Raw genomic sequence first — 15,468 nt, 5'->3', positions numbered from 1 at the left:
GAGTTGTGGACCTGTGTTTCCCCCCCTTTCCAGATCGTGGCTTACTTACATAGCATTGTGCAGCTCTGGATTTTCTCCCCCTCTCCCATGTCACTCTCTTCATCCTTTATTTCCATATTGTTTCCAGACTGGAGTGATATCCCTAATTGATTGCACTTTGATGGAAGACTCGGAGGGCACGGATGATGAAAGTAAGTACCCATGGGAAGAGAAGTACTTTCAGATGTACAGAAGGGTTTGGATGGAGCTAGAGCAGTCTAAAGCCAATGTGTTCATTCCTGAGCACTAAGATAATAGAAGCTTTGTGCCCCACTCTGAGGTATCTGGGACATATTGTTATTGGGGTGATTTCATACTCTGCCAACTGGTGAATGGAAAATAAGGATATTTCTTTCTCTTTAATTTTCAATTACAAAGCAAAATCACCTGGTCAAGATATAGATCATCTTGATTTTAAGATTGTGGTGGAACCCAAAGATTCTCCTGCCTTCGTTGTGATTCTGGTGGCATCATCTAGGCAGGAGAAGGCAGCATGGACCAGTGACATCAGTCAGGCAAGTTTCCATGAAACTATATTCAGATTTCCAGAGGTAAATGTTTAAAGACATCAAAATAATCATTGTTTCCATTAGGGTGAATATAGTTTTCCCTGTCTGAAAATTTTTTTGTGACTGGAGAGTGTTCAGAAAATACTTAGAAACTAGATATGAACACTGAATTTCCAAAATGAATATTTCATTGTTTTGAAATGTATAAGGGCTCCTTTTATGAAGGTGTGCTAGACGCTAACGCCTCCATAGAGCTGGCATTAGTATTTTCTGTGTAGTGCGGGGTTAACGCATGCAGTATTGTAGCATGCGCTAAAAATGCTAGCGAACCTTCGTAAAAAGAGCCCTAAGTGTAGGCTTATATGTGTACTATATGTTCTGCCTTGATGTGTACATTCAAAGGGCAGTTAATTATATTTTTATTTAACAGATAGTCATACCGGTGCCAGAAATTGTTGCAATTCTGATAAATCAGACGAACTCATACAAATCTCTTTAACTCTGGGTGATGTAATGGATCAATTTGACAAATTGGATTCCTATGAGCATCAGAACAGCCCGCCAGCCAGCACTAAAAATCTCTTCCGTGCTTTTGTAAAAAGGGAGGGGGGGGTTAGTTTGTGATTTTTTATTCCATACTGGGTGAGGGTGGTTCTGTGTCCTGAGTGTATGAAACACATGGTTTTCTGTTAGCATTGACCAGCCTTGTTTGGCGAAATGCATCAGGCATGGTTCCTGGGAGCACTTTGAATCTCCTTATTGCCTGCCGATCTTCTTTTATTCCACGTTGGATTCTTTGGTGGACCACTTGCCTTGTTTTTTTGTTACAAATTAACATACATGAAGTGGAACGTACCAGAGGAGTTACAGATTTGGTTGTTTATACATACATATGGGGTACAGTTGGACAACATAGAGTGAGGCGGTTGAGAGGAGTTGCAAACTTGGTTATTAATATAGACTTTTGTTTCGGATAGTATTATGTACGTATGGAAAGGGTTCAGAGTTAAAGTCCTGGGCAAGTAGGTGGGAAGGGAGGAGGGGTTTGTTCAGAGGGGTTTGGGGCTTGCATAGAATTAGAACTGTACACTAGCACTGGTATGGTAATCTTTGTTGTTTGTTTTGAATTTTGAAATAAGAAAACAGGTCAATAAATGGGGGTGGGACAGGGGGCCCAGTGTACTTGAGCCTAGGGACCCTCAAAGAATTAATCCTGCCCCGATTATATTTACTATTCTGCCCTTCCTTAGAGCAGTTCATAAGAACAATTAAATCGTCAAAACTAAAGGGACAGCAAAGGAAGAGAGAAATAAAATGAAATGAGTTTACAGACTGCAGCTCTAGTAACCCCTCGCAAGCCAGAAGAGAAAAGGCTTTTTCGAAAAGCTAGGTAGACTCAAGTGGTGAGATACCTCTGGTGAGCTCCTAATGAAATGAACGGACTGGAGGCTCTTGAGAAGCCGACTATCATATCAAATTAGTTTGTGCTTGGATAGCTTAGTTTGGACTTTGAATGGTGTGGGTAACTTGCACAACATGTTTTCTGTATTTCAGTGTGTGGATAACATCCGGTGCAATGGTCTTATGATGAATGCATTTGAAGAGAACTCTAAGGTGACAGTGCCACAGATGATAAAGTGAGTTGTAATTAGAATTCAACATCTTCTTAAAGCTATAATGATCTTAGATGGCCAGTAAGCTTATTCCAATATGAACATTTGAAGTTGAGTTGTCAACTGTCAATGCTACCAGTTTCATGCCCCCCTCAGAGGAGCTGAAACCAATATGGTGCAGTTTGAAATACAATCTGATGTAGCCAACTTTCTTGATGGCAGAAATGGGGAGGCCCTGTATGATGTGCTCAGGTCTCACAGTTGCCACCTGTCGAGATTTTTCCTTAATGTCCAGAAGCTAAAAAGAGAGCTAACTCGTCTGGACATTTTTCAGACTTTAAAACCTCTCCAATCCCTTTCCCTGTGTGAATGAGCCTGCCCTGCCTGCTCTGCCGATCCACAAATCTGAATTGGAAAGAGCACACATAATTCAATGAAAACGCAAAACATACAAAAAGCAATGCAAAAAGAACATTACTGAGCTGCCATAGTGTACCTGAATCATATTAAAACACTGCACCAAAATCATAAATTTTAACCAAAACATTGTCATCAGTATGAAAGAAACTGCTGGAAAAAGTGAACTTTGAAATGTTTTCAAAACAAAACTATCAAGAATACTATAACCATAAAACAAGTAATACAATGCTCATCTAATGTGCCTTGCAGATTAAAATCAACATCTTAAAATGAATTCTCCAAATAATAGGTTGGTGAAATATGTTCAAAGCAAGCAATCTTACAAAGCGACCGTGCAGTGGTCTCAGTGCCACCTATAATGGTAATTCAAGATGTTATAACAATCCAAAAAAAGGAAAATCCGAACATTGCACAACCGTATGAAAATTAGAAAATTCCACAGACATCAGATTTTTGGCCTCTTGATGTATGATTTCAAGGACAAGAGCCTTTGCCTACCTTGGTCAGTCTTCTAGCAGTGACTGTATGCTCTGGAGGTCTGTTTCTTCTTCCCTGGCTCGTTTCCCTTCTGAGCGCACCACTCCCTCCCTTCTAAGCACTCTAGAGCCCAGTCTCTTCAAGGGTCCCTGTTAAGGGGATCTGGCAACTTCATATATTCTCCAACCTGTCCCTTAGGAAGTTTGTATTGGACTAGAAATGTTCACTGGTACAAAGTGAAAAGAAGTTTCCAGCTTGGACAATTTATCCAGCTAACTCCGTCTATATGTATTCAGAAGCATGAAAGAAAGCTAAATTTGTGAAGATTTTTTCACATCTAAAACTTTTCACCTTTATATCACAAGATGCCTCACCCCTAAATTTCACTCTTTAACAAGAGATGCCCCAGCAGTAGGGATGTCCATGCCATAAATAATAATAAATTTATTTATATACCACAATAAGAGGTAAGAACTGGGAGTGGCCTAAGATTCCGATTGGCCAGATCCCTAAAGCCACTCCCATGAAGAAGTTGGATGGAGTGGGATCCCTCCTGCCTGGGATGTTGAGGGAGGGTGCCGGCAGGAGGGAGTGGGCATTCCTTCTGCCGCAGACATTGGGGGGGGGGGAGGTGTTGGTGGTTCCCTGCCACTGCTGCTCAGCTGATCGCAGCAGGGAGATTCCCTTGCCGTGATCAGCTCAGTGGCAACGCAATTCTCTAAACGATATGGATGCCAGTTAGAGAATCGGGGTGATTAGGCGAGGTTAGGCATCTTTCCATTAGGACAGACGCGATTCTCAAAAGCCGCTTAGGCCGGCCATCTTGTACAGAATCAAACCCATCCAGTTTTGAGCAATGTGGGTTCTCAAAGGCCTGTCGCACTATGTTGCCAGCACTGTTGTCTGCCTTGATTTGATTTGAATACTTAATATACCACTAAAAACTGAAGTGCTCTAGCGGTTTACAATTCTAAAAGCATCTCATTATAACAAGTTACAAACTTCAACAACAATTACTCTTATACTAATTATAGCATTACCTCCATAGGACCCACCCCAAGTATAATAATCATCTAATTGCAACCCTCTTTATCAAATCCACTCATTAACTATATAAAAGACCCCCCAGCATCCTGACTTTCCACAATACAAAAAGAACCCAACACGTTTCAATAGCGAACAAAAGCTCAAGTAACTTTCCATGTATTCCACAAGTTAGGTCCAATCTAACACAATGCTATTTTCCATGAGCCAGCCCTGAAGATGAAATTAGATTCTAGGCCCACACTTCATATCGTAAAGGAGGAAGATGAAGTATGATACCCCCTTCCCACATACATCGTGAGGTTTTTTTCCTTCCTGTACATTAGCAAAGATGGAGATGCAGTTGGTCACTTTTCATCAGATTAGTATTAACGGTATCAGGACGCATGGACTTTGTGATGTCATAGAGGTGATGCAGCATGTCTAGCCAATCCCAGCAGGATTTTTGCTCTCCATATTAGGTCCGACTCCAGCCTTTATTGTGATGATATTGATATCCGATTCAGCAAGACCATGAACTCCTGCAAAGTGCTTCAGATCCGCTATGCGAGCGTGGAGCGGCTATTGGAGCGACTGACAGACCTCCGATTCCTCAGCATTGACTTTCTGAACACCTTCCTGCATTCCTACCGAGTCTTCACCACTGCAGAAGTTGTCCTTGAGAAACTTATTACCATCTACAAAAAGCCAATGAGTGCCATTCCTGCCAGGTAAGTCAGACAGAACCAGGTGCATTTCGAGAAACAAGCAAGTCAATATCGGCTAATTTAGAGCTGGTATACCTGGACACCGGGACTAAATATCCAGGTTGGTAGTGGTAGCCAAAATAGCTGGTTTGGGGTTGGGTATGATTACTGAATTTTCTAAAAGCTCCTTTGATAGCATTTATTAATATAGTTAAAAGATACTGTAAAGATATTCTTGGCATGCTGAATCTAATTTGCCCCCTATTGTGAGGGTCATGTGGACTCTGGGGGAGCAGTTAGTGGCTCATGAAGGGACTCTTAATTTGACTACCTTCCTAGAATCATTATTGGAAGTTGTAACAGCTAGGACTACTCTCTTGGTCACATTTGTATTTGAGCAGGATCATAACACTGTTCTTTAATAACAGACTGGACTTTTCCTCCAGGAATCTGTCCAAACTTTTCTTAAAACCAGCTACGCTATCTGCCTTTACCACAATCTCTGGCAACGCGTTCCAGAGCTTAACTATTCTCTGAGTGAAAAAATATTTCCTGCTATTGGTTTTAAAAGTATTTCCCTGTAGCTTCATTGAGTGCCCCCTAGTCTTTGTAATTTTTTCTACTTGTACCCGTTCGACTCCACACAGGATTTTGTAGACCTCAGCCTTCTCTTTTCCAAGCTGAAGAGCCTTAACCTTTTTAGTCTTTCCTCATATGAGAGGAGTTCCATCCCGTTTATCATCTTGGTTGTTCTTCTTTGAACCTTTTCTAGCATTGCTATATCTTTCTTGAGATAAGGAGACCAGAACTGAACGCAATACTCCAGGTGAGGTCGCACCATGGAGTGATACAGAGGCATTATAATATCCTTAGAGGGGCATAATCAAAAAAAGCGTCTAAGTCCCCTTTTGGCCTAAGTCCTTAAACGTTCAACGCAGAAGCAGGGAAAGTGTCCATAACCAAAACAAACGTCCTTGTTTTGATTATGGCCTTCCTCTGCCTAAACACCACTACGTCTAAAAATACACCCACACTACGTCTACACTTTTCAGCCATAATGAAACAAAAAAATGCCTAAGCCACAAACGTCCAACAGAAGGGCTTTTAGGCGAAGGAGGAGCCAGTCCTTCGCCTAAAAGCTGGATTCTGTATCCGGTGTCTGTCAAAAACAACAACGGTTACAGAATCCCCCCCCTCAACCATCCAGGCAGGAGGGTGCTCAAGCCCTCCTGCCATGTCAAACCTCGACCCCCCCCCTCCCGACAACATCTGGGCAAGAGGAAGCCCAAGCCCTCTTGCCCCGCCGATTAACATCGGGCAAGGAGAGAGCCCAAGCTCTCCTGGCCCCAGCGACCACCCCCCCCCCCCCCCCCCCCGCGACACTGGCTTGGGCCAAGAGGGAGCTCAAGCCCTACTGGCCCCGGCGACCGCCCCTGCCGCTACATGAATGGGCCAGGAGGGAGCCCAAACTCTCCTGGCCCCGGCGACCCCCTACCCCCACTACAATATGGGCAGGAGGGATCCCAGGCCCTCCTGCCCTTGACGGAACCCCCCTCCCCCCAATGATCGTCCCTCCCAGAACCCCTGATCACCCCCCCAGCCGACCCGCAACCCCCGGCCGACCCCACAACCCTCCCACCCCTACCCCCCTTCCCCGTACCTGTATTCCAGTTGGCGGACAGACGGGTGCCCAAACCTGCCTGTCTGGCAGGCAGCCACTGGCAGAATGGGGCCAGATTGGCCCAGCCGTCCCAAAGGCCCGCCCATGTGCCTCAGGGCCCACCCCCAGGAGGGGCCTAAGGCTCCTGGGCCTATTCTGATTGGCCCAGGCGCCATAGGCCCCACCTGTGGGCGGGCCTTTGGGACGGCTGGACCAATCCGGCCCCATTCTGCCAGTGGCTGCCTGCCGGACAGGCGGGTTTGGGCACCCGTCTGTCCGCCAACTGGAATACAGGTACGGGGAAGGGGGTGGGAGTGGGGGGGTCGTGGGGTCGGCCGGGGGTCACGGGTCAGCTGGGGGGGTGATAGGGGGTTCTAGGAGGGGCGATCGTTGGGGGGAGGGGGGTTCCGTTGAGGGCAGGAGGGCCTGGGATCCCTCCTGCCCGTATTGTAGTGGGGGGTGGGGGTAGGGGGTCGCCGGGGCCAGGAGTGTTTGGGATCCCTCATGGCCCATTCATGTAGCGGCGGGGGGGGGGGGGGGTCGACAGGCCCAGGAGGGTTTGGGCTCCCTCCTGGCCCATTCATGTAGCGGCGGGGGGGGGGGGGGGTCGCCAGGCCCAGGAGGGTTTGGGCTCCCTCCTGGCCCGAACGAGTCGCGGGGGGGGGGGGGAATCGCTGGGGCCAGGAGAGCTTGGGCTCTCTCCTGGCCTGATGTTAATCGCAAGGGGGGGGTGATGGATCGTGGCAGGAGAGATGCCTCATCTCCCCTACCGCGATGCCATCACTCCTCTACTGGAACTGCCGCGACCCGCGGCAGGAGAGATAGGGCATCTCTCCTACCGCGGGTCACGGCAGTTCAGGTAGAGGAGTGATGGCATCGAGGTAGGGGAGATGAGGCATCTCTCCTGCCGCAATGCTTGCGGTGGGTAGGTTGCCTGGCCGCTGAACTGATGGCGCCAGCGGCCATCAGCTCAGCGGCCCCTTTTTCGGCACTTAGACCTGGTTTTATTTTGTCTAAGTGAAAAAGGTCTAAGTGCCGACTAAACTGTATTGGTTATACCTGTTGTACGGCTAGGTGTAGGTCGGCCCACCTCCCGCCCACTGCCCGCCCTTTCCCCTCCTCTAAACACACCTCTTTTTTCTCTGTGCGTTTAGTGGCAGGGGAAAGGCCTAAGTTGGTTTTAGATACGTCTAAAACCAGCTTTAGTTATGGGTACTTGGACGATCAGGCTTTTTGATCGTCCAAGTAGCCATTTAGGACACTTTTTAGATGGGTTTTTTTATTTTTTTATTATTACTCCCTTAGTCTTGTTAACCATCCCTTTTTGAATAATTCCTAGCATCTTGTTTGCTTTTTTGGCCGCTGCCGCACATTGGGCGGAAGGTTTCATCGTATTGTCTACAATGACACCCAGATCCTTTTCTTGGGCGCTAATCCACAAGGTGGACCCTAGCATATGGTAACTGTGATTTGGGTTATTCTTCCCAATGTGCATCACTTTGCATTTGTTCACATAAAATTTCATCTGCCACTTGGACGCCCAGGCTTCCAATATCCTAAGGTTTGCTTGCAATTTTTCACAATCAGCATGCGTTTTAACAACTTTGAACAGTTTAGTGTCATCTGCAAATTTAATCTCCTCACTCGTCGTTCCAATTTCCAGATCGTTTATAAATACGTTAAATAGCACCAGTCCCAATATAGGACAGAATTACATAATCATCGCATCAAAGAACAAAAGCTTCATAATATAATAATAATATCATATCATGTGCTCACTATTAGTCGCTTCAAGTTTTATTTTGAGGTTTTATTTTTTCTAAAGAAAAGCCTTGTCAAAAAAAAAAAGTTTTTAAGAGAACGCGGAATTTAGTATAAGAAGATTCCAAGCGTAAATTTGAAGGTAGTGAATTCCACAGTGATGGAGCTGTCGAAAAAAATACTTTATTTCTAGTTCTTTTCCATTTCACTTTTGAATGGTGAGGAATAACTAATCTATTGTCTGTCAAAAAGCGAAGAGTCCAAATTGGCGAATAAGGAATAGCCAGACTTGCCAGATAATCTGGAATGCCCATATGCAATATCTTATGAGTCAAAGTAAGAATTTTAAATTGTATACGATAGTAAATCAGTAGCCAATGAAATTGTTTTAATAAGAGTATTATGTGCTCGAATTTACTTGAGTTATTCAAAATCCTAGCTGTCATATTTTGCAAAGTTTGAAGTCATTTTAATTGAAATTTGGGTAAACCCGCATAGACCACATTACAGTAATCTAATTTTGAGTTTATAATGGCATAGAACAGGTTAAGTAATGAATCTTTAGTGCTCAGTCTGAAACTGGATCTGATTATGTGTTGTCTGACCTGGTACATCCTACTACTATTAATTATTTCTACAGCACTACCAGACCTACGCTGTGCTGTATAGTCACAAAGGAGACAGTCCCTGCTCAAATGAGCTTACAGTCTAATCAATTGAAGGTCAAAGTAGGCGTGTTTAGAGGTGGAGATGACCTTAGGAACTGCTATACGCAATTCTCCCAAAAACCTAGGCGCTGGAAATGTAAGCCTTTAAAACCTTGCGCTTAAGTTTTTTCTTAAGCGCCAGTAGACATTATTCTGTCAATGGCACCTGTTATTCACATGTGTCTGGTGCCATTTTTATGGGCGCAGGCCAATTTAGGCGCTGTTTACAGAATCCAGGCCTAAGGGGCTGATTCTGTAAGCTTTGGGAGCCTCTAAGCAGGCATAACTGGGGCAAGATAATTTTACACTGACATTTGTAGCTGTTTTATACAGGGAGCATAAGAATATAAGTTTTGTGCATATCTGCTCTAAAGCTCTGGCAGATGCATGGAACAGTCTCCCAGAGGTGGTGGAGACAGGGACTGGGCCTGGGATAGGCTCGTGGGATCTCTCAGAGAGAGAAAGATAATGGTTCCTGTGGATGGGCAGACTAGATGGGCCTTTTGGCCTTTATCTGCCATCATGTTTCTATGTTTGAAGAATGTTCTAGAATTATCCTGAATGAGGACAGTTTTTAAAAGCATTTAGCCAGGTAAATGGACTATTTGAAAATTCCCCACTCTCCCCACAGATAAAAGTACGCACCGATGACTACAGCTGCTGCATGATGTGTCTAATGGTTTAGCCTAGCCTTGTCCGAGGGTCCTTTGACATTTCCTCACCTGGGGGAAATTCCACTTTCTTGTAAATACAGAGAGAATCCATGTTCTAGGACCATGTCCTCACATCTGAGGAGACCAAACCTACCTCATATTCTGTTTTTCATCCTGCTTGTCTTTTTCTATTTACACCAGGTCACTGGAACTTTTGTTTGCAAGCAATCAGAACAATAAACTTCTGTATGGCGAGCCCCCAAAGTCTCCAAGGGCCAACCGGAAATTCTCCTCCCCACCTCCTCTGGCCATCACCAAATCCACCTCTCCGAGCAGACGTCGAAAGTTGTCTCTGAACATCCCCATCATCACTGGAGGGAAAGCCTTGGACTTGGCCGCACTCACCTGTTCCTCCAACGGCTATGCAAGTAGGTGCAGCTGCAGAACTCTCCTCTAGACATGTCCAGAAGAGGCCTTTTCACTCTCAGCCCCTTAGAGATACCCAGAAAAGTGCCTTCATCCTCCAGCTTCTACAAACACTCATTAAAACAGCTCTTCCACTCTCCCACCTATAGAAATCCTTCTATACAGACACCCATAGAAGAACCTTTTATTCATGAAGGCCAATTTTCAAGGCTTGTAGAACCCAGCTGTAACTGTTAAGCACACAAAGGGCAATTTTGAAACTAGGTGTTCACATTTATGCACAAATTACATGCATAGCTGTTTAGGACAGGAGTGGGGAGCTGCAAACCAGTCGGGTTTTCAGGATTTCCACAATGAATATGCATGAGATCTATTTGCATACAATGGAGGCAGTGCATGCAAATAGATCTCATGAATATTCATTGGCTTACCAATCTCTAAACAACAACGGGATTTCTAATATCAATTAAATAGCTCTCATAAATTAAAACATAATTTCATAAACAAAAAAGATATATATATATATATATATATATCACAAATATTATAATTCTTTAGATTTACACAAATCATCCATTCACAATTTTTATTACATTATACTTTTAAAATTTCATATAAACCACAAGTGTACTTATAATTCATATAAATATATCTGAACCCTTAACAACCAACCCACTAAAAATTCATATAAAAAATGCACTAATGTCCATATAATTGACTAAAAAGTATTCAATACTGTGCAACTCCTTCTTCATGCTCCATTCTTCTCCACAAACTGAACAGATACGCCCAACAAATCTGTGTTTTGCCCGTCAGCGTCGTCAGGGGCTATAGGTTGATCTCAGCTTCAGTTTTATAATACATTCTTGTCATTCACTATGAGCCTCACACCATTGAGAAAATTCCAAACCAGGACCTCTCTCTGCAAAAGCTGTTCCTGTTCAGTTTTTGCAGAGAGAGGTCCTGGTTTGGAATTTGCTCAATGGTGTGAGGCGAATGATAAGAATATATTATAAAACTGAAGCTGAGCTCAACCTACACCCCCTGACAACAGGAGACAGGGTTAAATGGACCACTGGTCCAACCCAGTAGGACTGGTCTTATGAAGGCAGGTTACTAACTTATGCTTGTGTTAATTGTTTGAATGAAATGGTATTTTCTGATCTAAAGAAGGTATTACCTTAGAAAGCTAATTATAAAATGTATTAAGTGTAAGTCGAACAAACCAGATCCAAGATGGCTGCTGCATAGAAGTGCTGAGAAGTATAAGAACATAAGAAGTTGCCACCACTGGGTCAGACCATTGGTCCATCGCGCCCAGCGGTCCGCTCTCGCGGCGGCCCGTCAGGTCTATGACCTGTAATGAGGTTCCTGTCCGTTTCTGTAACCTACCTCTTCTTTTTATCTGTAACCCTCAATCCCCTTTTCTTTTAGGAACTTGTCTAAACCTTCCTTGAAACCCTGCAATGTGCTCTGGGCTATCACAACCTCCGGAAGTGCGTTCCATGTGTCCACCACCCTCTGGGTAAAAAAGAACCTTCTAGCATTTGTTCTAAACCTGTCCCCTCTCAATTTCTCCGAGTGACCCCTTGTGTTAGTGGTTCCCCACAGTCTGAAAAATCTGTCCCTGTCCACTTTCTCTATGCCCCTCAGGATTTTGAAGGTTTCTATCATGTCTCCTCTAAGTCTCCGCTTTTCCAGGGAGAACAGCCCCAGCATTTTCAACCTGTCAGCGTATGAAAAGTTTTCCATACCTTTTATCAGTTTAGTCGCTCTTCTCTGGACCCCCTCAAGTACTGCCATGTCCTTCTTGAGGTTCGGCGACCAGTACTGGACACAGTACTCCAGATGTGGGCGCACCATTGCACGATATAGCGGCATGACGACTTCCTTCGTCCTGGTCGTGATACCCTTTTTAATGATACCCAACATTCTGTTCGCTTTCTTTGAGGCCGTTGCGCACTGAGTTGATGCTTTCAATGTTGTGTCCACCATCACCCCCAGGTCTCTTTCAAGGTTGCTTACCCCTAGCAGTGATCCCCCCATTTTGTAGCTGAACATCGGGTTCTTCTTTCCTACATGCATGACCTTACATTTCTCTATATTAAAACTCATTTGCCATTTTTTTGCCCACTCTTCCAGTCTTGTTAGGTCTCTTTGCAGGACCTCACAGTCTTCCGCGTTTCTAACCCTGCTGCAAAGCTTGGTGTCATCAGCAAATTTGATAACCTCACATGTCGTCCCCGTCTCCAGGTCGTTGATGAATATATTGAACAGGATTGGTCCCAGCACCGACCCCTGTGGAACTCCACTCGTGACCCATTGCCAGTCTGAGTAATGGCCCTTTACTCCAACCCTCTGCTTCCTGCCTGCCAGCCAGTGTTTGATCCATCGGTGGATATCCCCCTGCACCCCGTGGCTCAACAGCTTCTTAAGTAGTCTTTCGTGAGGTACCTTATCGAAGGCTTTTTGGAAGTCAAGGTAAATGATGTCTATGGATTCCCCTTTATCCACCTGGTTGTTTATTCCTTCAAATAAATACAGTAAGTTTGTGAGGCACGACCTTCCCTTGCAGAAGCCGTGCTGGCTCGCCTTCAGTTGTCCATTGCCTTCTATGTATTCGCAGATTGCGTCCTTGACTAGTGCTTCCATCATCTTTCCCGGAACCGAGGTCAAGCTCACCGGCCTGTAGTTTCCCGGGTCACCCCTTGATCCCTTCTTAAAGATGGGCGTGACATTAGCTATTTTCCAGTCTTCTGGGATCTCCCCAGTTTTTAAGGATAGGTTACATATTTGGCTTAGTGTATCTGCTATTTCGTTTCTCAGTTCTTTTAATACCCTTGGGTGGATGCCGTCCGGACATGGTGATTTGTCGCTCTTCAGTCTGTCTATTTTTCTGAGAACATCCTCTTTGTTTACCTCTAGTTGGACTAGCTTCTCATCAGGGTCTCCGTTTATGTGCTCCTCGGGTTCTGGGATGTTGGATGTGTCCTCTCTCGTGAAGACTGACGAGAAGAACTTGTTTAACCTGTCAGCTATGCACCTGAACCGCTCTACTTTGGGCTCTTTTTTCTTCTTTGCTGGCGGCTTTGTAGCCTGAAATCTTCTTCAATGCCGAAAAGGAGAGGCAGGAGTGCTGCTGGCACCTCGCAGCGCTCCGGTTTGCCGACTTTCAGCAATATCAAGGAGTCAGTGTGGCGAATGCAGGGAGTTGCAGCGTTGATGTCAAAAGTTAGCCCGCTGAGGGTGCCTGGGCTTGGCGAGACCGGAGTTGCTCCTCTTGGACCGGATACCACCCTCAGCCCTGACATGCGAGCGCCACCCCCGCAGCCTTAGATCACCAGTTCTCCAAGGGGCGAGGACACCCCAAAGTTGGGGGAGGTCCTTTCTCCTGAGGCGGCCAGCATGACAACGGAGAGCATGGAGGCAGAACTCCCTGTTCAGGGAGTCTCTGCAGGAGAATCAGGGGCTTGTTCAGCAACGGGAGGTAGAATAAGCTAGATGGAGCAAAGCCTAAGAACTTTCTTCAGAGGGTGAGCATTTCTACACCCTACAAAAGTTTCCAATTTAGGTAAATCCCACACAAGTGACCCTGCAGTCTTTATGGGACTTAGTGGCAAACTTTGCAAAGACTATCAGGCCCAATTTCCAGTATATAGAGAGTTTAAGAGAAGATCTGACTGTTTCAAAATCCTCAATTCAAAAGCTTGACCAAGACTTATTGTCATCTAAACAACTGCAAGAGGCCCTAATTAAGGATAATGTGACTCTTAGAAGGAAATTAGAAATGCTTGAGAATAATTCATGAAATAATAATAATAACTTTATTCTTCTATACCGCCATAGTCGTGTGACTTCTAGGCAGTTCACATTGAAGAGAGCTGGACAGTCAGTGAGTTACAATATGCAGATTGTTCAAAATTTTAGACTTATACGCAGCGAATTACAATATACAGATTGTTAAAACTTGTTAAAAATTTTAGACTTACACGCAGGAGAGGACATGCTAGAAATAATAGAATTTGATTTAGTAGTTGGTATAGATACTTTTTAGGTGATATTTCTGTCAAATAAGACAATTTTTATGGCTTTTCTAAAGGCGTCATAGGTCAGTCTAGTTCCATTAATGTAGTTGTCTAGCCAGTGTTGTTGTTTGTTTGCTTGGTACATAAAAGTTCTATCCAGAAAGGTTTTGTATTTACAGCCGGTAATGCTTGGGTATGCAAATAGATTGCAGTTTCTGGTTTGTCTTGTAGGGCTGTATAGTACAAAGTGAGGTAGCAGGTAGGTAGGAGCTAGTCCCCAAACCAGCTTGAAACATATGCAAGAGAACTTGAATATTATTCGTGCCTCCATTGGCAGCCAGTGTAGCAGTCTGTAGTAGGGGCTAACATGGTCGCTTTTTTTAATCCAAATATCAAGCGGACTGCTGTGTTCTGAACAATTCTGTTTCCTCACTGTTTTTTGGGGTATACCCATATAAACAAAATTGCAATAGTCCAGTGTAGAAAGCACTAGCGATTGCACTAGTAATCTAAATGATAATTGGTCAAAGTATTTTTTGATGGTCTTTAACTTCCATAATGTCAAGAAACACTTTTTTACCACTATGTTCCGTGTGTTCAACCATTGTCAAATGTATGTCTAATGTGACTCCCAATATTTTTATTGTTTTAGTAATCGGGTAGTCGTGATCTTTTATATGTAACGTTGTTTTGGTAATTTTGTCCATTGGGCTTGCAAGGAAGACTTTTTTTTTTTCTGTGTTTAATTTCAGTTTGAAGTTGATTGTCCAATGTTCTATTTCGGTCATAATATGAGAAATGTATTCTGAGGTTTCGTTTGTTATGCTGTTCACTGGGATTAAAATGGAAATGTCATTGGCATATATGTAGTAATTTACGTTTAAGTAATCTGAGACTTATTAATTTTCCTAGATTAACAACGGTAACTCCTAGGGAGATGCTTAGGAGATACTTGGTAGAAATTCTGCATGTCCCAGAGGAAACTTTACCCCCATTCTCTCAAATGTATTACTTACCAAATAAGAATGGGACTCGATTACAGTCAAAAATACCTGATCAAGCACCATTGAATGTATTGGAAATTCTGGAAACGTCAGTTAAGGATATAGTAACACCTTCCACAATGATATTAACTGTAGCTCTCTCAATTGATAAAGTATGGCTATTGAGGCTTTTCTTTAAAAATAAACAGAGAGTTTCTTGGATGTAAAATTAAAATGTTTCCTGATTTCTCAAGAGAAACTCAAAAGCGTCGTCGAGAATTTCTTCTTTTGAGACCAGGGGTCATTTCATTGGGGGCTACATTCTATTTGAGACACCCTTGCAAGTGTATTATTTGCTACTGCTCAGTTAAATATGTTTTCTTTGAACCTCAACAGTTAACTGCTCTTTTGGCCTTGTCCCGACTGGATGGGGGAAAATCAAGTGCTCCATAGTTTTAATATGTC

The 15,468-nt window shown here is 44.0% G+C and overlaps 1 protein-coding gene across 1 annotated transcript in view; it reads left to right on the top strand.

The window, feature by feature from the left end:
- The window catches only part of RASGRF1 (Ras protein specific guanine nucleotide releasing factor 1), a 131,533-nt gene that overhangs the window by 75,767 nt on the left and 40,298 nt on the right, over positions 1-15,468 (top strand). The window contains exons 11-15 of the mRNA XM_033919863.1: positions 128-191; positions 418-554; positions 2,103-2,185; positions 4,564-4,812; positions 9,771-9,997. Coding sequence (XP_033775754.1) covers positions 128-191; positions 418-554; positions 2,103-2,185; positions 4,564-4,812; positions 9,771-9,997 — 760 coding nt within the window. The remainder of the gene's footprint in view (positions 1-127; positions 192-417; positions 555-2,102; positions 2,186-4,563; positions 4,813-9,770; positions 9,998-15,468) is intronic.

This window comes from Geotrypetes seraphini, chromosome 14 (genome assembly GCF_902459505.1).
Source record: "Geotrypetes seraphini chromosome 14, aGeoSer1.1, whole genome shotgun sequence".
NCBI lineage: Eukaryota > Metazoa > Chordata > Amphibia > Gymnophiona > Dermophiidae > Geotrypetes > Geotrypetes seraphini.
The sequence above is the reverse complement of the archived record's forward strand: the minus strand, read 5'-3'. Positions and strand labels throughout refer to the sequence as shown.